Source organism: Trichosurus vulpecula, chromosome 8 (genome assembly GCF_011100635.1).
Source record: "Trichosurus vulpecula isolate mTriVul1 chromosome 8, mTriVul1.pri, whole genome shotgun sequence".
Lineage (NCBI taxonomy): Eukaryota > Metazoa > Chordata > Mammalia > Diprotodontia > Phalangeridae > Trichosurus > Trichosurus vulpecula.
The window spans coordinates 233,044,686-233,065,203 of NC_050580.1; the positions used below are offsets into that span (position 1 = coordinate 233,044,686).

The 20,518-nt window shown below is 41.0% G+C and overlaps 1 protein-coding gene across 1 annotated transcript in view; it reads left to right on the plus strand.

Annotated features, from left to right (window-relative positions):
- ESRRB (estrogen related receptor beta) overlaps nt 1-20,518 on the plus strand; it is a 245,398-nt gene that overhangs the window by 172,497 nt on the left and 52,383 nt on the right. Inside the window, exon 2 of the mRNA XM_036736273.1 lies at nt 3,450-3,856. Coding sequence (XP_036592168.1) covers nt 3,450-3,856 — 407 coding nt within the window. The remainder of the gene's footprint in view (nt 1-3,449; nt 3,857-20,518) is intronic.

Genomic DNA, 20,518 nt, shown 5'->3' on the forward strand with positions numbered 1-20,518 from the left:
GGGATCACTTGGTCCCACCCATACCTGAAACATGAATCTCTTCTCCAGCATCCCTGCTGCTGGTTTCTCTCAAAGGGCTTGCTAAAGGAAGGGAAGAGGACTCTCTCCACCTTGCTGCTCGCCTAGATCAGCTTTCATTGACTCTCAGGATCAAAAATCAGAGCTGAAGAGAACTCAGAGGTCATCTAGTCAGGGCCTTTTATTTTACAGATAGGGAAACTGAGACCAGAGAAGGGAGGTGACTCATGTAGGATCACACACCTAATAAGTGGCAGAGCCAGGATTCAAACTCAGGTGAGCTAATGCCAAATCTGGTACCCTTTCCACTTTAGGACAACAGAGGAAGATTCTCAGAGGGCACAGTAGGAAGGGAAGGCAAAGAGAGTGCCTGGGGTAGAGGTGAGGTGAGCTAAGCTGGCTTTTGGGGAATGGGGGCCAGCAGTGGCCAGTGCAGTTATGGCAGAAAGAAGTGTGTGTGTGTGTGTGTGTGTGTGTGAGTGTGTGTGTGTGTGTGTGTGGTGTATGTGTCATGGGTCCCCCAGGTCAGGCAGTTCATGGGGGAGTAAGCAAGAGAATAACCCACCTCACCTGGTGGAAAAGTACCAGGAAAAGGGCATGACTGGCTCAGGCCTCTGGAGATGGAGAATATATTTAGCCCTTTGAGCCAAGGAAACTAGCCAGTTAGTAACTGTGACCCCACACAAGTTCTGGTATCATGGGATAAAGACCCAGATTCATCAGCAAAGTTGAGACCCTAAGAAAAGATTTTTCCTGTTGTGACAACCTTAGTGCTGTGTTCCCCTGGGTTCTGTGCTGGAAAGCACACATAATGAATTGGAGAAGCCCGATCCATCTAATCTAAGAATGAAAAGGAAAACAAGCGAGTTGGGTCTAAAATAACTGAAGGCATGGATTCATGAATTATCAATCACCAAGTGATGTCAGGCAGCCACCAAACACCCTTCTAAGGCTGGGGCTGATTTTCTTAAAGCCCATGTTCAGTGGCTGGTAAGTTTGATGAATGCTAATAAGTCCAAGGTCGTGGGTCCAATCTCTTTGTGGGCCCATTAGTTTGGCTCTGCTCTATAGCCATAAACTATCCTTCTAGCCCTGACTAGCTGACTTTAAAAGTTGTTGTCCAGTGATGGCAGACTCTTCCTGATCCCATTTGGAGTTTTCTTAGAAAGATATTGTAGTGGTTTGCCATGTCTTTCTCCAGCTCATTTTACAGACGAGAAAACTGAGGCAAACAGGATTAAATGACTTGTCCAGGGTCACATATCTAGTAAGGGTCTGAGGCTCAGTTTGAACTCTAGAAGATGGAGTCTTCCTCACCCCAGGATGGGCATTCTATCCACTGTGCCACCTAGCTGCACTTGAAAAGGAGTAGTAATACTCATAGAAGGAACTGGGTGAGGGTATAGAAAGATCAGAGCACAGTGGCTACCATAATTGGGAGGTGTGTGGGGATGCTTCTAACAGATTTAACTTACTCCTCTGATCTTGGAAGCAGAGCTCATTATCATATATGAATTATAGTATATATTATTCAGCAGAGTTAGGAATGGAGATTCTGGTTAATTAAATATTCTAGTTAATAGAGTGATCATGAATAATAATTTCCAAAGAATTAGAATACAATAGGTTGCAAGTTAATAGACAATAAAATGACCTTGAAAAGCAGCCTAGCATAGTGGTTAGAATGCTCAACTTGGTGTCTATAAGACCCAGGTTCAAGTCTTACTTCTGAAACATATTGGTCATATCACCCTGGGCAAACAAGTCATTTAAACTCTCCATATCCTAGGTCATTCTCTAAGACTATATAAGTTATGGAACAATTGCTTATCTGATTTGGTGGAGGTAGTTTCTTCACTGAAAGTTGTCAACATCAATGAAATCACCAGTCCGATTTTTTAAAAAATGGATTTAGTATTAAAATGCTATTGTTAGAAAAAATTGGGGACAGCTAGGTGACTCAGTGGATAGAGCACCAGCCTTTGAGTCAGGAGGACCTGACTTCAAACCTGGCCTCAGATACTTATTAGCTGTGTGAGACTGGGCAAGTCACTTAACTCTGATTACTTTGAAAGAAAGAAAGAGAGGAGGGAGAAAAGAAGGAATGAAGATAGAAAGAGAAAGAAAGAAGGAAAGAAAGAAAGAAAGAAAGAAAGAAAGAGAAAGAAAAAAGAGAAAGGAAGGAAGATGAAAGAAAGAAAAAGGAAGGAAGGAAGATGAAAGAAAGAAAGAGAGGAGGGAGAGAAGAAGAAAGGAAGAAAGAAGGAAAGAAAGAAAGAAAGAATGAAAGAAAAAGAAATTCTTTTGATAAATGAAGATCTTGAAGTTGCAGCCTCAGATCTGTTGTGAAACCATCATTGTCCTTGGTATAGACCCGTGTTCCTGCATTAGAATCAGCATTGAATTGTGTAAAGGACACTGGCTCTCTAGTCAGAGGTTCCTGTTCAGTTGTTTTCTGCCATGTCTGACTCTTGTGACCCCTTTTGGGGTTTTCTGGGCAACAATACTGGAGTAGTTTGCTGTCTCCTTCTCCAGCTCACTTTAAAGATGAGGAAACTGAGGCAAACAAGGTTAAGTGACTTTCCCAGGGTCACATAGCTAGTAAATGTCTGAGGCCAGATTTGAATTCAAAAGTCTTTTCTGATTTTTAATCCTGGAGGTCCATCCACTGTGCTACCTAGCTGCCCCAGAGTTCAGATCTTGCCTGTGGCACTTTGTACTTGGGTATCCTTGGCAAGTCACTTAACTTTCCTAGTCCTCCTAATTCCTTCCTTCCTTCTTTCCTTCCTTCCTTCCTTCCTCTCTTTCTTTTTTTTGCAAGGATCTTTATATATGGTTTATTTTTTTAAAAACATAAATATTATTATATTTTAAAACCAAGTGAATATGCAGCCCGTAGAGATCCTCAAGTACAGATTACTGAACCTTGTTTCTATTTGAGTTTGATGTTTTATTTGTAAAATTTGGGGGGGGTGGATAGATAGTCCTTTCCAGTTTGAGCTCTATGAGCCTATATGCCCTGGCTGTGATACTTAATATAGTTTCTGGGCCAGTTACTTGATCATTCTCAGACTCAGTTTCCTCATCTGGAAACTTGGATCATAATGATTTTATTGCCTGTTCCATAGGGTTGTTGCAAGAAAAGTGTTTTGTGAAATTTAAAAGTGTTGTGTAGATATAAGTTTATTATTATTATTATTGTTATTGTGAATGATAAAATAAAATAATTCTTTTTCATCCATTAGCAGGAATATATGTTATGGTCTTCTCGGCAATCCAGGAATACCACCAGTCAAATAATACAGAGCCCATCTCTTTCTGTGACAATGCCAGGGACCTAATCTATGGTCAATTGCACCCTTGCCATACCCCTGCAGGACCCAGATCCTGGCTCATTTCAATAGGTGACTCCTTTTGCCCTCTCTCTACAGGCTGCTGAATAGGATGTCTGCAGAAGAGCGGCACCTCACCTCCAGCTGTGGCTCCTTTATCAAGACAGAGCCTTCCAGCCCATCCTCGGGCATTGATGCTATCAGCCACCACAGCCCCAGCGGCTCCTCTGACGCCAGCGGTGGTTATGGCCTGGCCATGGGTCATCCCAATGGTCTGGACTCACCTCCCATATTCAATGGCACAGGCCTGGGTGGCACTCCCTGCCGCAAGCGTTATGATGACTGTGCCAGCGCCATCATGGAAGACTCGCCCACCAAGTGCGAGTATATGCTAAATGCCATCCCCAAGAGGCTCTGCCTAGTGTGTGGGGACATTGCTTCTGGGTACCACTATGGAGTAGCTTCCTGTGAAGCCTGCAAAGCTTTCTTCAAGAGGACAATTCAAGGTACAGTGACGTCTTTGTGTTTGTACTCAAACATGAGGCTGCACGGGAAATAGAGAAATCTGGGAGAGACAAGAGCTCAAAAAGTGTTACTATAGAGAGAGGAGATTAGACTGTTCTGCTTGGCCTTAAAAGACATAAGAGCTGGGGATGGGAGTGGTAGAGAGGCAGAGATTGGCTTGATGTATAGGAAAATCTCCTCACAATGAGAGTTGATCAAAGGAAGCATAGGCTGTCTCAGTTGATCATGGGTTCCTCATTACTGGAGGCCTTCAGGTAGAGGCCTGATCACTTGTTGGTGATATCATCAAGGAAAACTCTTGTATCTCTCCTGACCTTGTGATTTTTGTGATTCCTCCTATATTGATGGTTTAGGTCAAGTCACTGTATCTTGGGGAGCAGGAGACAGGGAACAATATGGTGTGACTGACAGACTGCTAAACTTTTACACTGAGCTTGGAGTCATGGGACCTGTATTTGAATACCAGCTCTACAATTTATTACTTTTGCCACTATAGTCACTTAATCTTTCTTGGGTCTCAGTTTCTCCATCTGTGAAATAAGAAGGTTGGGCTAGACGATCTCTGAGGTCCTTTCCAGCATTATATCTATAATCCTTTTATCCTTCAACCCTAAAATTCCAAGTCTCACTGTCAACCATGATGATAGGTATAAATTCCTTAATTCCAAACAATTGCATGTTGAAAATGAATATGCATGTACAGATATAATATATCAGCAGCACACATGTGTATCTGGGTTATTTATCAGTGTAGTTAAAAGACACATCCAGATTGTGGCAGACATTGGGATGATAGATGTAAAGCCCTCTGAATACTTTGAAGGACTATATAAAAATGCTAGATTTGATGATTGTCATTATTATCGACACATATGTATGCGTGTGTCTATGCCAGCAAATGCTCACAGATATGCAAAAGAGCTCTGTCATTAGAAAAACCCTATTGCCATTCATCCTGAAAGGGCAGAAATATTGAATTTACAAGGTCTCTCACTTTATGTAATTGATGAGTTCCTGAAAATGTTACACGAAAATTGAATTTTTGTAAACTGAATCACGTTTTAATTGCCATAGGGAAGGTGAATATTTTCAAGACTTCTATGTTAAATCCTTTTGTAAACGAAGATCTTCCCATTAATTCATCTAATAAAAATTGCACTTTCATGTTTTGGATTTACTTTAAAAAAGGCCAGAAAGCAAGTGTCTTTGGGCACACATAGTTCATGGAGGAGTAATATGTGGTTCATTTTCATATTATTTCTATCATACTTCTGACTCTGACACATACTGAATGTGTGACCCTGGGGTAGTCATTGCAGGGCCCTTGACAATTCTCTTAGATCTAAGTTACGGAGAAGGTGCTAACCTACAACATACAGAGAATTTTCTTACCTTACTCTTCCTTATAGCAATGAAATCACAAATTTGGTTTCTAGCCACTTGTGGGTATAAAAGTTTAGGAAGAGCAATTTCCATAACTCCTGAGTAACTGGATAGATTCGGTTCAAGTTTTCTAAAATCTAACACAGGAGGCAGAGATATGAGTAGGCGAAATTTGAGCCAGAAAAAAGTGGGGGTTGGGGGGAGGTATCTCAGACAGTCATCAGCAAGTAAGAAAAGCAAGCTGTCTTGAGAATCTGTAAATACATTTAATTATTTGCTACCATGAATAGGATAATGATCTCTGCTTAGAAGTCAATCTTGAACTCTTCTTTATAAAATACTGCCATGGCCAGGGCAGATGGACGGTTGGGATAATGACAGAGAGCAGTATTTGACAGGTAAGAATTGAGAAATGGATTTTGAAAGAGTCAAAAAACCCTCCCATGTGGACCAGGTTGCTTTTAATATCGGTTATCTTTTCAGTTTAGTATTGACTAAAGAGACACAGGGCAGTAGGCACCATATAGAAGTGGAGAATGTTGGAGCCATAAATCCCCTTACAGATCATCTAATAAAAGTTCCTGACTTTTTTTTTTGTATCCCTCTGGCATTCTGGTGTAGCCTATGGCTCCCTTCTCAGAATAATGTTTTTAAATACATAGAATAAAACATATAGGATTACAAAAGAAAAACAATCGTATCGCAATAATAATGTAATTTCCACTCATCCAAGTTCATGAGCCCCCTGAAATCTATCTATGGACCCCTTGGTGATCTGTGGACCCCTGGCTAAGAACCCCTGTTCTAGGCCAATTCACACTTTCTAGATAATGAAACTAAGGCATTTGAGACAGGGTGACTTTTCTTAATGTCAAAGAGCTAGTGAATGGCAAAGCCAAGACCTGTGATCCTGCTCTTTGGACTCCATATTGATGCTCTTTCTAAAGTCCCATATCATACACATATTCCAAGAGTCAACCTCAAATAAAACACTGGGGCCAGAGAATAGCTGAAGACGTTGGCCACTGGAATGTACAAAATACACGCACCAAAGACCAGTGGGTAAAAGCCTATCTGTGTGTAGCTGCAAACGGCCAGGTGGGATCTACCCAATTTCAGAAAACCATTAAAACCATTAGGGTCATCTATAACCAATAGAAGTGTCAACACATTGTGAGAGAGGGCTATTAGTAATGCAAATGTCAGTTCTCTAACTTTAATTAAGCCCAATAAATAATAAGTCTGTTAAGATATACTCACAAGATATTCAGGCTTTGCAAGCAAAGTTTTCAGAAATTATAAAAGCAGTAGATGGGATTTCTGCTTAGCTCAGATTAGAACTGATAGTCAATGACTTTTAATGGCTCTAAAACAATGGTTCTTAACATGTGTGTGTGGGTGTGTGTGTGAGAGAGAGAGAAAGACAGAGAGAGAGAGAGACACAGAGAGACAGAGAGAGAGACGAACGCCAATTCCAATATGGTGAAGCTTATGGATTCCTCAGAATGATATTTCCAAATGTATTAAAATAAAACACATAGGATTGCAAGAGAAACTAATTGGATTATGAGCTCCTCAAAGACACGGATTGTCTTTTGCCTTTCTTTGTATCCCCAAATGTTTAGCACAGTGCCTGGCACAGAGTAGGTGTTTAATAAATGCTTATTGATTAAGTATTGGCTGACTAATTATATTGAAATAATTATCAGGATTAAAAAAAGTTCATAGACCCCAGGTTAAGAAGCTCTTCTCACAATGATTCTTCATATGTGGATGGGGACTATCTGATAACATGCAGATTTCTTCAGGTACTCATCTTGATTTAGGCGTAACATCTATGATTCTATATCTTGCAGTAACCTCAGTTTGTGATGTTAAAGTTAGAATAAATAGAGAGGGGTCTTCAGAAGCCAGTCCCAAGGCTTAATCTCATCAGTGTCTTTTTGATGATGCAGAAATTGAGAATATGTTTATCATATCTGCAGGTAACACACATTGGTTGGAGCTGTTAAAACTCTAGAGTAGAGAAAATAAAACCCCAAATGGCCTGCTAAATTAGAAAGGTATTCCTATGAAAACAAGAAATTTAGTAAAAATAAGAGTAATAGGATAGACTGAGAGATAGAAACTTGACATGATCATTTGAGGGAAGAGAAAGATGAAGAAAGCGAAGACTAACCTTGGGAAGGTCAGAGTTTTAATATTAGCCAAAGATGTTAGTAGTCAGGTCAAAGATTGATTTCAAAGTCAAAGATTGATATCAAAGTCAAAGACTGATAGCAATCAAGCACCATGTGACAAATACCAGCATGCCATAGACACTTATGGGAGCCTGAATTGCAGGTGCTAGGAAGGAATCCTGCTAGTATGGCATTGCAATAACTAAATCTATGGGAGATGATTACATCTTGTTTGGATCATCACACTTTTAGAGGACATGGAGGAATTAGAGAAGAAAAGAAAGGAAACATCATATGTCAGTGTTCTACATGTGTGACCTTAAAAAGTTGACTAGCTTCTCTGGGATTGTCCTTCTCTTTCTAACTTTCCTATTACTGTTGAGGGCACCAACATCCTCTTAGTCAACCCAGTTCTGAAACCTCGGCATCATCCTTGACTCCGAATTCACACTCACCTCCCTCCCTCATATCTAATCTCTTGCCAAGAGATTTTATCATTTTTCTCTTTGCAACATCTCTTGTAACTGTCTCTCTCTCTCCTCTGACATGGCCACCACTGGTGCAAGCCCTCATCACCTCACAAACGGACTATTGCAAAAGTCTTCTGGAGGCTCTGCTTCTCCCCAGTCCAACCTTTCCCCTATTCAGATGCCAAATCATCCTTATGTCATTGCCTTACTCCAGTGGCCCCTATAGCCTCCAGAATAACCTTGATGACCTGGTCCCTTCCTGCCTTTTATATTCTTCTTCTACCTTTCCCTCCTATCTGTACTCTCCATCCACTGACATTTGCTGTTCCTCACAAAAGACACCATAGCTCCATTCCATGCCATTTTACTGGCTGTCCCCCACTTTCTTCTAAGCTTTCAGGGATTTCCTTGGCTTCTTTCAAGACTTAGCTCAAATCTTACCTTCTGCAGGGAGCCTTTTCGGTTCTCTCTCGGTCTGTCTCTCTATGTCTCTGTCTCTCTCTCCTTGTCTCTCTCTGTCTCTCTCTGTCTCTCTGTCTCTCTCCCTCTCCTCTCTCTTCCTCCCTCCCTCCTCTCTCCTCTTTCTCTTTTTTGTAGTCTCTTTCTCGGTCTCTCTGTCTCTGTCGCTCTCTCTCCCTCTTCTCTCTCTCCTCTCTCTCCCTCCCTCCCTCCTCTCTCCTTTTTCTCTTTTTTGTATTCTCTTTCTCTGTCTCTCTTTTTCCATTCCCTCCTTTAGTGCCTTCTCTCTAGGAGTGCTGTATATATCTTATATGTACAATGCTGTATATATCTTATATGTACGATATTTTAGGGGGGCACTCTTCCACTAGAATATGAGCTCCTTGAGGGCACAGACCATGTCTCTTGTCTCTCTTTGTATCCTCGGTGCTCTTAGCACAGTGCCTGGCATACACTAAGTGCTTAATGCATGCTGATTGAGAGTAAGATAAAGGCGCAGTGGTATTAGACAATCTATCTGAAGTCTCTCTCAACTCTAAATCTAGAGGTTTTTAAGAAATACATAATTCAGAAATCTGGATGTTTATAAAAGATGAATCAGAAGATAATTTATTTGCTTTACAAGGGGATTTGCAATAAGGAAAAAATATTAGTTTCTTTAGTATTTAAAATGTTAGCTCTCTTGTACTTAAAATAGGACTAAATTTACCAAAAAAAAAATTACATGCAACATTTAGGAACACATTGATGAAGTACAGTAAAATAGACTAGTGTGGCCAGTGTAGAAGAAAGACTACAGGAACTGACACTTTTAAAAGCCAGAAGAGAAAAAGGTTCAGAGATGGCTTTGTTAACATCCAAGGATTTATTTCAGGGCTATCCAACCTTAGGTTTCTATTGAGACAATAGACAATATATTTTGATTTGCCATTTTAGTGAGAGCTCTGTGGCTCAGCTTCCTTTACTAAAGCATTTATGTAAATTTGTATGCTTGTAGGTGGGTCACATAAATCTCACTGTGAGCTGCATGCTGCCACAGGCTGCATTTTGGACAGCCATGATTTATTTGATAAGTATTTAAAAGAGGAATACTGACCTGTTTTGTCCATGTCCATTGAGAATTGGCTAGGAAACAGGAAACAAAATGGACATATATTATTAAAGCAGGGAAAATTTGTTGGTATCTTACACATGGTAGGTGCTTTATAATGTCTGTCAGATTCAATTGAATTGAATGTCCACATAGAAGTGGGAATTGGACCTGGAGATAAAATCTTCTGAGAGAATGACTCCTGGAGATCACCTTTGTATCGGCCAACTTTAGAGGTTCTTCCCAGCCTTGGGAATGAGGAAAGGGAAGGAGGGTGGTGGAACTTCGCTGAGAGATAAAGTATAATTAGTGGTGTACTATTGAAGTCATATTCAACTCTTCACAACCCCATTTGGGATTTTCTTGGTAAAGATACTGGAGTGGTTTGCCATTTCCTTCTCCAGCTCATTTTACAGATGGAGAAACTGAGGCAAACAGGATTAAGTGACTTGCCCCAGGTCACACAGCTAGTAAGTGTCTGAGGCCAGATTTGAATTTGGGAAAATGAGTCTTCCTAACTTCAGACCCAGCATTCGCTGTGTCATGTAGCTGCTCCGTGGTGTACTGGTAAATGTTTAACTGGCTGGGAAAAAAAAAATTTATTCCCAACACATTTTTAAGTTGAATTTGCATTATTAACATTTTCTCCATAGCTCTTTTAAGTCTAGTCAACAAAACAATAAGTCAAACCCTGATTTGTAGCATTTTCCAATTTCCAAGGTGTAGATGTTCATACTGAATGAGGGGGATTTTATTACATGACTTCTTAGGTCTTTTATGATTTCATAATCCCAATTGGCCCAGCAAAGCCAACCCAAGCCTGCCTAAGTGGAATTTAGCTTCCTTTCCTTTCTTCGGGAAGGGGAATATAGCATTAGGTGAGGCTTTGATGTGACATGGGGGTATTTTCCCTAACGGAATTGCTTTGGGGGATCTGGAGGTATACACTGACCAGACATGGCATTGAACTGGTAGGCCACCAGCTCACATGGCAGCCAAATATGGCTCCAGCATCTTTTATTTATTTACAGAAAAAGGGAAGAGTGGGCAAGGTTGTAGTGGGGAGGGAGGCAGAAGGGAGACCTTCAAAATGCTTTTGTTTTTCACTTTGGGTCCTGATATGAGACTGGAAAGAATATTTCCCCAAGGAGAAGCAATGGCAGGAGGTGATTGATCAGTTATCAGAAGTGGGGTCTGCTTGGCTGGTGCTTGTCTAGATCCAAGTCGTTCTGGATCACTTCCAAGGCCTTTTGTCCTGGAAAACATTGGCTGATCCAAGGGGAGATGAGTTCAGTGACACACATGGGCGTTTAGAGATAAAACCTTTCCAAAACAGGCAGACGCTAGAACGACACAAGGGTGGTGTCTGGCACCAGGAGCGGATGGGATTGTTGGAGCTGATTTCCCTCTGCTTTTCTTGATCTCTTTGGGAAATGCTGTAATCCAAGAGTCACTTCACTGCCAAGTGTCCCCTCGTGGCTTCCCCAAGGGCTGTATGTATAAGCATACACTGTCCCAGAAAGCTCTCAGCTTTGGTGGCTTTGATCAAAAGGTTACAAATGCAGAACATTGGAGCTAGAAAGCCCAGCGATTCTTAGCCTTTTAAAAAAGCCTGTAATTTACAAGCCTTAAAATGATACCTAAATGTTGTTGTTATTATTAATTATTATCATCCCATGTGGCAGCCTCATGAAGTCCATGGACCCCTTCTCAGAATGATGTTTTTAAATATACAAAACAAAACACCAATGAACTTACAAAAGAAAGCAATTATGCTGAAATAGAATTATCAAAATTTTTTAGCTTTAAAAAACTAATCCATAGACCTCAAGAGCCCCTTATCCAGCCCAACTTCTCCTTTTACATATGAGGAAACAGAGGCCCCAAAAGGAGAAGTGATTTGCCAAAAAATGCACAGCTAATTTCACAGATTTAGATCTAATAAGGGCTTTAGAAGTTATCTGCTTTAACCCTCTAATTTTGCAGTGCAGTTAGCTGAGGCCAGAGAAGTTAGGTGACTTACCTAGTCACCTAGATAGTAAGTAGGAGAGAAGGGGTAGGAAATAAGTATTTATATAGCACCTACTATGTGTCAGGCACTGTGCTAAGCACTCTGCAAATACTATTTCATCCTTACAACAAGCCTGTGAGATAGGTGCTATCATTATGTCCACTTCACAGATGACAAAACTGAGGCAAACAGAGGCTAAGTGACTAGCTCAGGGTCACACAGCTTAGTAAGTATTTGAGGCCAGATTTGAATTCAGGGGCTTCCTGATTCCAGGTTTAGTGTTTTAGCTGCTTCCTAGAGCCAAGAAGTAGCATAGAGCCTTATTTCCAGTCTAGGGCCTCTGAGTCTTTTTTATCCATGTCTAGTATACTTCATGGGTGCAGCTAGGTGGCTGAGTAGATAAAGTGCTGGGCCTGGAGTCAGGAAGACCCTAGTTCTAATCTGGCCTCAGACGCTAGCTTTGCTACCCTGGGCAAGTCACTTAAACCTGTTTGCTTCAGCTTCCTCATTTATAAAATCGACTGGAGAAGGAAACAGCAAACCACTCTTTGCCAAGAAAAACCCATGGACCATATGGATGTCCTATGATCCTTGGGGTCATGAGGAGTCAGACATGACTGAAGAACAAGTACTCTTCATAGTATGCATATTTCTTCTCCCTCCCTTCTCATTTAACTTCTGTTTTTTTATTTTTGGTCCTTTGGGTTTTTTAAAATAAAAGTAGAAGGGTGAGAGAATAGGAAATTGGCTATAAACTATTATATTAGAGACAGACAAACAAACAAAAAGATGAAATGGGAGATAGAAACAATTTGTTTTCCAAGGAAAAATCCTAGGATTCTCCTGACCCTTCCCATTGCTGTCAGATCCCAATAGCTGTTAATTAAGGCCCTCTTGCCATCCCAAAGCTGGACTTTTTTGTTGTTCAATCATTTTCAGTCATGTCCAACTCTTCATGGCCCCATTTGGAGCTTTCTTTGCAAAGATACTGGAGTGGTTTGCCTTTTCCTTCTCTAGATCATTTTCCAGATGAAGAAACTGAGGCAAACAAGGTTAAGTGTCTTGCCCAGGTCAAATAGCTATCAAGTATCTGAGGCCGGATTTGAATTCAGGAAGATAAGTCTGCCCAGCTCCAGCCCTGGCACTATCCAGCGTGCCTCCTAGCTGCCCTAAAACTGGGCTTAATCAAGTTGTTTTGACTGACCTCTGGGTTAGTCCTTTTGGAAGTTAGCTCAGTTAGATGCACAGATCCTAGAAAGGATTCAGGCCTTCCGAGAAAGGAGGGAAGGGCAAGGAGCCCATGGAAGTGACGAGAGTCAGGGCTGGAAGAAAGGAAGGAAAAGATTAAGTAGGAGAAGGAAAAAATGTAATAATCATAATTATACTATAATTGTAATTATAGGAATAATAAAAGCTAGCATTTCCATACTCTACCTATGAGATCCTTGCCCATAGACTAATGGTACAGAATACCCTCCTCCAGTAATAGAACATATTAATCGACTTATTATGATAATAATGATGGCTAGCATCTATATGGCACTTTGAGGTTTGTAAAGTGGTTTACAAATATCTCATTTAGTCCTCAGAACAGCCCCAGCACACAGGTGTTGTTATCATCACCATCTTACAGATGAGGAAAGAGGGAGACAGAGACAGAGACAGAGAGACAGAGAGACAGAGAGACAGAGACAGAGAGACAGAGAGAGAGAGATACAGAGAGACAGAGAGAGATACAGAGACAGAGACAGAGAGAGAGAGATACAGAGAGAGAGAGAGAGAGATACAGAGAGAGAGAGAGAGAGAGAGAGATAGAGAGAGACAGAGAGAGACACAGAGAGAGAGAGAGAGAGAGAGAGAGAGAGAGAGAGAGAGAGAGAGAGCACTAAGTGACTTTCCTAAGGTTACACAGTTAGTAAAGTGTCTGAGGCAATATTTAAACTTGGGTCTTCCCAGCCCTTTACCCAATACATCATCGACCTGCCCTACACAGGTAGTGGGCACAGCACAGGCCACAAAAATCACAGATGCTCAACAGTTGTTTGTTGACTGGCTGACTGGTACAACTGAAAGTTATGCTAATCAGGAACTAGCTGGATGAATGAATCAATGGATGGCAATGAACAAAGGGATGAATGAATGAATGAGTTACAGACAATGAATGAATGAATGAATGGCTCACTGGCTTCTAGGAGTGTCCAGCAACTCCTGACTGCAGCCATTTTTAGAAAAGCCTTTATTAAGTGCTTACTGGATGTCGGTCACTGAAATATGCCATGTGCATTGGAATGATGTGGCCACTTCAGGGAATTCCTTATTTCCACTAATTAGGACTCAGCCGTACACATCAAGGGGCAAGCGCTCTGTGTCCATCCAAGTGTGTGTAGGCATTCCTCATTGACCTGGCCTTTCCAGGGTATACAGTCAGAGTGAACTCTATTGAGTGACTACAGATGCCATTTAGGGGACTCTGAAATGTTGATGCCATCAACCCATTATCTTCTATAATAAGAACATTGGGAGGACTGGTTGAAATGGTTCTTGTTGCCTTTGATTGCAATGAACTTTTCCAACTCTCTTAGTCTTCAGGAATCTGTGTGTGAGCCATCTGTCCCTTGAGTTGCATCTCCCTTTTTTCTTCCAGTTTTGTTTATAGTTGCTGAGAGGTAGCTAGGTCACATAATGAGGAGAGTGCTAAACCTCAAGTCAGGAAGACCTGAGTTCAAATCTTGCCTCGGACACTTACTAGCTATGTGACTCTGAGCAAGTCACTTAACCCTGCTTGCCTCAGTTTCCTCATCTGTAAAATGGCACTCACTTCCCTGGGTTGTTTTGAAGATAAAACAAGATAATATTTGTAAAACGTTTTCCAAACTTCAATGCACTCCATAAAATGTTATCATTATTATTATTATAGTAAGAATATTAAGATGAATATAATCTCTTCCTATAGGGGTGTCCATTTATTGGTTCCCTAGACAAGGATCTTACATTTAGGGTACCAACAGCTAAATTAACGTTTTTTATTGTTGTTGAGTTGTTTTTCAGTCCCGTCTGACTTTTTGTGACCCTTTTAGGGCTTTTCTTGGAAAAGATACTGGAGGAGTTTGCCATTTTCTTCTCCAGCTCACTTCACAGAAACTGAGGCAAACAGGGTTAAGTGACTTGCCTAGGGTCACACTGCTAATAAGTGCCTGAGGTCAGATATGAACTCAGGTCTGAACTCCTGACTCCAGGCCTAGCACTCTATCCACTGAGACATCTAACTGTTGCATTATAATTAATTTAATTAATTGTATATTATAATATATTTAATTAATTGATTGATTTAATTAATGTTTATAGATGGTCTAAAATCGCACAATTCTTAACACCTAATACTACTCCACCATCTTTTCACCACTGGGGCACCATCACCATAGAAAAAAGATGCCATGCAAGACTATGATCAGTTTTGTGATTTTTTGATGTTTCATGGCTTGCCAGGGTCAGAGAATCATCAAAGGGACACTTCACTAGTGAGATTTGACAAATTCAGGTAGCCTGGTCCCTGGAAAGCATAGTCTGTTGCTAGAGTCATGCTCAAAACCTTACCAGTGTAGTAGAACCTACCGGAACTTTTACTCAGTTGGCAAAACCTTCAGCAACCCAAGGTCATCTCCACACCACAATGGAGCATCAGAGTAGGACTTTGTGGAGGCTATTTCTTGAGATAAAATGGGAATAATACTGAAGCTATACATTTCTAAATGATAACACTGACAATAGCAAGGTTATTTTTAAAACTAGAGAGGCCCATTCTTGTATCTGTGCCAGCTGCTACCCAAAATTCGCTCCTCCCCCAACCTGATCCCTGACACCTGCAAATTTCTTTAACTCCTTGGCTCCCAAATGGTTTCAAGATTTGCATATCCTGTCTCTGAGAATACAGAGTCCCCATTCCACTCCCATAATTCACTGCATCTAAGATAAGCCATTGTCCCATGCATGTTCATTGATAGCTGTTGAAGATAATCCTTGAAAGATGAGCCTTCATTAGTTCAGTCCAGGATGACAGGGAACCTGGGTATCTCATGAGGGGTAGAAGCAGAGTGGGTCAGATCTTCAGGAAGACTCAGCCGTATCCATAAGTCAATAGACTTAGCAGCTATCAAGTTCGAGGCCCTGTTGGTTGGTTGTTGTTCAGTCCTTTCAGTCCTTTCTAACTCCATGATCCCATTTAGTGTTTTCTTGGCAAAGATATTGGATTGGTTTTCCATTTCCTTCTCTAACTCATTTTACAGATGAGGAAACTGAGGCAAACAGGGTTAAATGACTTGCCCAGGGTCATACAGCTAATAAGTATCTGAGGTCAGATTGGAATTCACAAAGATGAGTTTTCGTGACTCCAGGCCAAGCACAACATCCGCTGCACCACGTAGCTGCCCTGGGGGCCTACGAAGATGAATAACACATAGTTCCTACCTTCAAGAACCTTACAAGGAAGCAGGGAGTGATAAGAAATAGAAAATAATTATCAAACAAAATAGGAAACAATAAATTCAGAAAGTACTGTGACAGTTCATAACAGAAAGAATATTTTTGGTTGGGAGTATCAAGAAAGAGGTTAAAAGGATCATAGATTCATAGGTGGAAGGACTTTAAAAGCAATCTGGTCTGATCCTTTCATTTTCACAAATGAGGAAACGGAGTGTTTTATCTAAGATCACACCGCTGGGAAGCAGTTGAGTCAGGGTATCAATCTATGCCCTCTGACTCCAAATATAGCAAGAAGAGGTGAAAGAAAGACATATCAGGAGTAGGATACAGTATCCAAAAATACACAAATCAGAGACAAATTTTGGAAGATGGATAGTCCTGTTTAGCTAGAATACCATGAAGGGAAATGGCGCCATAGGCCCACCCTCATCCGTACTGCATGGGATGGTCCCCACTACAATAAGAGAAGGCCTCAAAGTGCATTTTTTTTAGATTAGATTCCTGTTGTATCTGAGGACACTTACATACAAACCCAGGCCTGGTTCTATGCCTTCCTACCCCACCCCAGAGCTTTGAGGTGAAGCAATGCATGGGCCACTGAAGTTTTGATATTAAAAAAAAAATCTCAAACTGGATGCCACTTCCTCTAAATGTCACAGCTAGAAAATTTTAAGCTGTCTTGCTCGGCCTGGTTTTTACATGTTCAGGTAATACTTGACATATAGTCATCCTGCCATGAATGCATGTAACCCATGCAAGGACCTCTGAAACCCTCCTACCCCTGCCCATTAGCACTTCCCCCAGCCTTGCAGCTCTCCCCAGTCACCCCCTTTCTTAGCATACAGGAATATGAAGCAGGACGTGTGACTGCCTGCCCCTGAGAGACTGCTGGAATTCTGATGAGGTAATCTCATCACTTTATCATGGGGCACTTACCGAAATTACAAGACAAAGCTACCAGCAGGCTTTGCTGGCAGCCAGCCGCCAGGCCCATAAAACAAATTGAAAGGGACATAAATAAATAAATAAACAAATAAAATCAGGACCTTCACCCTCCCCTACCCCCACCCTCATTCCCAGTCTGGACCCTAAAGGGCCAAGAACTTTACTTAGGCTGTTGCTACCGACCCTCTTCCCACCTGCTCTCAGGAGGTTGGACCCGGGGAAACTAATGGGTTCTAATCAATAGAAGCATCATGCTTAGAATGAGAAAAATAGTGTTTCCTCACCTCATCAGGCCATGTCTGGAATATTCTGTTCAGTTCTTGATGCTTCATTTTAGAACTGACAAACTGTAATGTACCTAGAACAAGGCAAAAAAAAATGGTGAGGGGATTCCAAATCATGCCTTGTGAAAATGGAAAGAATCTAGGGTGTCAAGCCTATAGAAGTGAATACTTATTGAAAGGGTCAAAGGATTAGATCTGGCCTCAGAGGGAAGAAGTGGGAACAGCATATGGAAGTTACAGAGAGTCAGATTTTGACTCAACATAAGAAAAAAATCTTCCTAACCACTAGAACTGTTTCATAATGGGATGGAGTGGTAGTGAGTTCCCTATCCTTAGTGTATGAGTAGGAGCGGATGACCAGAGAGGTTGTACGTGGGATTCAAAATTTGGATTGAGGTTGACCCAAATGACCTCTGAGGTCCTTCTTAATTCTTTCTTTCTTTATTTTTAGTTTTTTACATTCACTTCCATAAGTTTTAAATTTTCTCTGCCTCCCTCCCCTCACCCCTCCCCAAGACAGTATGCAATCCTATATAGGCTCTACATATACATTCTTATTAAATATATTTTCACATTAGTCATGTTGTATAGAAGAATTAGAACAAATGGGAGGAACCACGAGAAAGAAAAAAACAAGACAAAACAGAACAAAACAAAAAAAGAGAGCAAACAGTCTTCTTCGATCTGGATTCAGATTCAATATTTCTTTCTCTAGATGTGGGTGGCATTCTCCATCATGAGTATTTTGGAGTTGTTTTAGGTCCTTTCACTGCTGAGAAGAGCCAAGTCTATCAAAGTCAGTCATCACATGATGTGGCTGTTTCCATGTACAGTGGGTCCCTCTTAATTCTAAGATTCTGAGATGCCGTGATTCTTTGCTGATGGTGGGAGCCCTGGTCCACAGACTCACCACAGCCACCAGTCTCTTGTGGCTGGTTTTGCTTTTACCCGCAGCGGGCAAACACGACCACAGTGACAGCAAAGTCAGGAGGAGTAGATCCGTCTTCCTCACACCCCAACCAGCAGCACCCATTTTGTTGTACCACTTCCATGATGACACAGCAATTAGATAAAACATAAGATAACCATAACAAGAGATGCCACAAGGCAGTATAAGTGCTATTAATAACAGCTGACATTTATCTAACATTTCACATACATTGTCTCATCTGAGTCTTGATACAACTAATAATTATAACTAATATTTACATAATGCTTTTGGTCCTCACAACAACCCTGGGAAGGAAGGGCTATTAACATCCCTGTTTTACAGATAAGGAAGCTAAGGCAGATGGTGGTTAAATGACTTGACCAGGGGTCATGTAGCTAGCATGTTTCTGGGATGAGATTTGAACTCAGGTCTTCCTGAGTTCCCAGGTTCAGAGCTCTATGCACTCTGCCGCCTAGCTGCTGCCATCCGCCTCTTTTTCCTACTCCCACTAGCACTAGAATTTAATTAAGGTTACGAAACACTGTTCAAGGGTTATCTCATTTATTTCTCACAATGCCTCTGTGAGGAAAGTGCTATGATTATCCCCATCACATAGATGAGAAAACTGAGACTGACAGAGGTTAAATTATTTTTTCCAGGTCACACAATGATTAAATGTTTGAGGTGGGACTCTAAGGGCAGTGTTCTATCCACTACACCACATAGATACCCCGCTATGGATATTATTTCAATTTTATAAATAAAGAAACTGATAGTGACTTGACCATGGTCACACAGCTGATAAGTAGCACCTCCCAGAAAGAAACATTTTGCGGCCTAGCAACTCTGTACCAAAGTAAAATGTCAATGTGGTGTCATAGAAAGAACACAGAATAAATTTAAAAAGAAAAAAACAGGACGAGGAGTCCAGAAGCATAGGTTCTAACCTTGGCTCTGCCTCTAGGCCACGCTATAACCTAAGGCAAGTACCTTCATCCTTCTGGGTGTCAGTTTCCCAAAAAGAACTAATGGAACTGCTGAGGATGAAGAGATAAAAGCTTATAGGCTAATTATATGTTGTCTGTGCACAATGAGTTCAATGTGGAGCCAAGGGTAGATGTGCATCCTTCGTTCAAAGTCATTTAGAATACAGTTATCCCTTCCACATCACGACTTTCCCCATTGTGGTCTCGATATATTGCAGGTCAGCATAAGAAATTAAATGGGAATTTGGGGGAGTTTTTTGGAAGCCTCAGATGACACACGGAAGCCAGCAGATGACATGGAAAAACTTGAGAAACTTAGAAATGCATAAATATATGAATAGTATTGTATAATATCAATATAGTTTATCTTTTGGTACCATAATAATTCAGACTTTTTCTCCGGTAGAGAAGGTCAGAAAATTTCACACAGATTTTCCAAATTTGGGCAGAGTGGGCGCCGTACTCCAAACCCTGTAATGTGGACTTTGTGGTCATGTTAGATCTCAGGATCTCCATGCACTGTGCATCCTGGTGGTGACATTTTCATAATTTTATTACTATATAGTCCTACCTCAGTTAGATGGCCTAATGAGTTCAGGTGGGGATGTGGAGGCAGACATGAATGGGTGCAGGGATAAGCAAAGACTCCCTAAAATAGAATGGGCTACCTTGAAGAGGAGTTAATTCCCCATTACCAAAGACTTTCAGGAAGAGGCTAGATGCTCGAATGTCAGGGGCATTTTAGAGAGGAATTTTGTTCAGGAATAGGTTGGTCAAAGATCAGTGTTTCCCATAGGTTTTTGTTCCTTGAACCACTTTCAAGAAAATAAAAATGTGTTGTGAACCTCCAGGATAATTTAATATGCTATTCATAATAGTCTGCAGTTATTTACTGTTCAAGGTACCATTGAATTTTTAGTATAAGCCCTTTGGACCATTGTCTGTAACTTCCAAATGGAAGTCACTGGACTAGATCAAAGCTTCTGAAGCTTTTATGTATCATGGACCCTTTTGGCAGCTGGTGAAAACTATGGACCCTTTCTCAGAATAATGTTTTAAAATACATAAAATCAAACATGCATGGGGTAGCAAGGTGGTGCAGTGAGTAGAACACTAGCCCTGGAGTCAGGAGGACCTTAGTTCAAATCTGGCCTCAGTCACTTGGTGCACTTACTAGCTGTGTGACCTTGGGCAAGTCATTTAACCCCAATTGCCCTGCCTTCCCCTCTCCAAAAAAAATTTAAAAAATTAAAAAAAAATCAAACATGCAGGATTAGCAAGGAAGCAAATTATATTGGAGTATAACTATTGACTTATCTTTTAAAAAGTTTGTGGGCCCCGGGTTGAGAGTTCCTGTCCTAGATGATTTCTGGGGTCCATGTTGGCTCTGAGGCTCTCTAATTCTATGGTATGGTTACTCCAAAG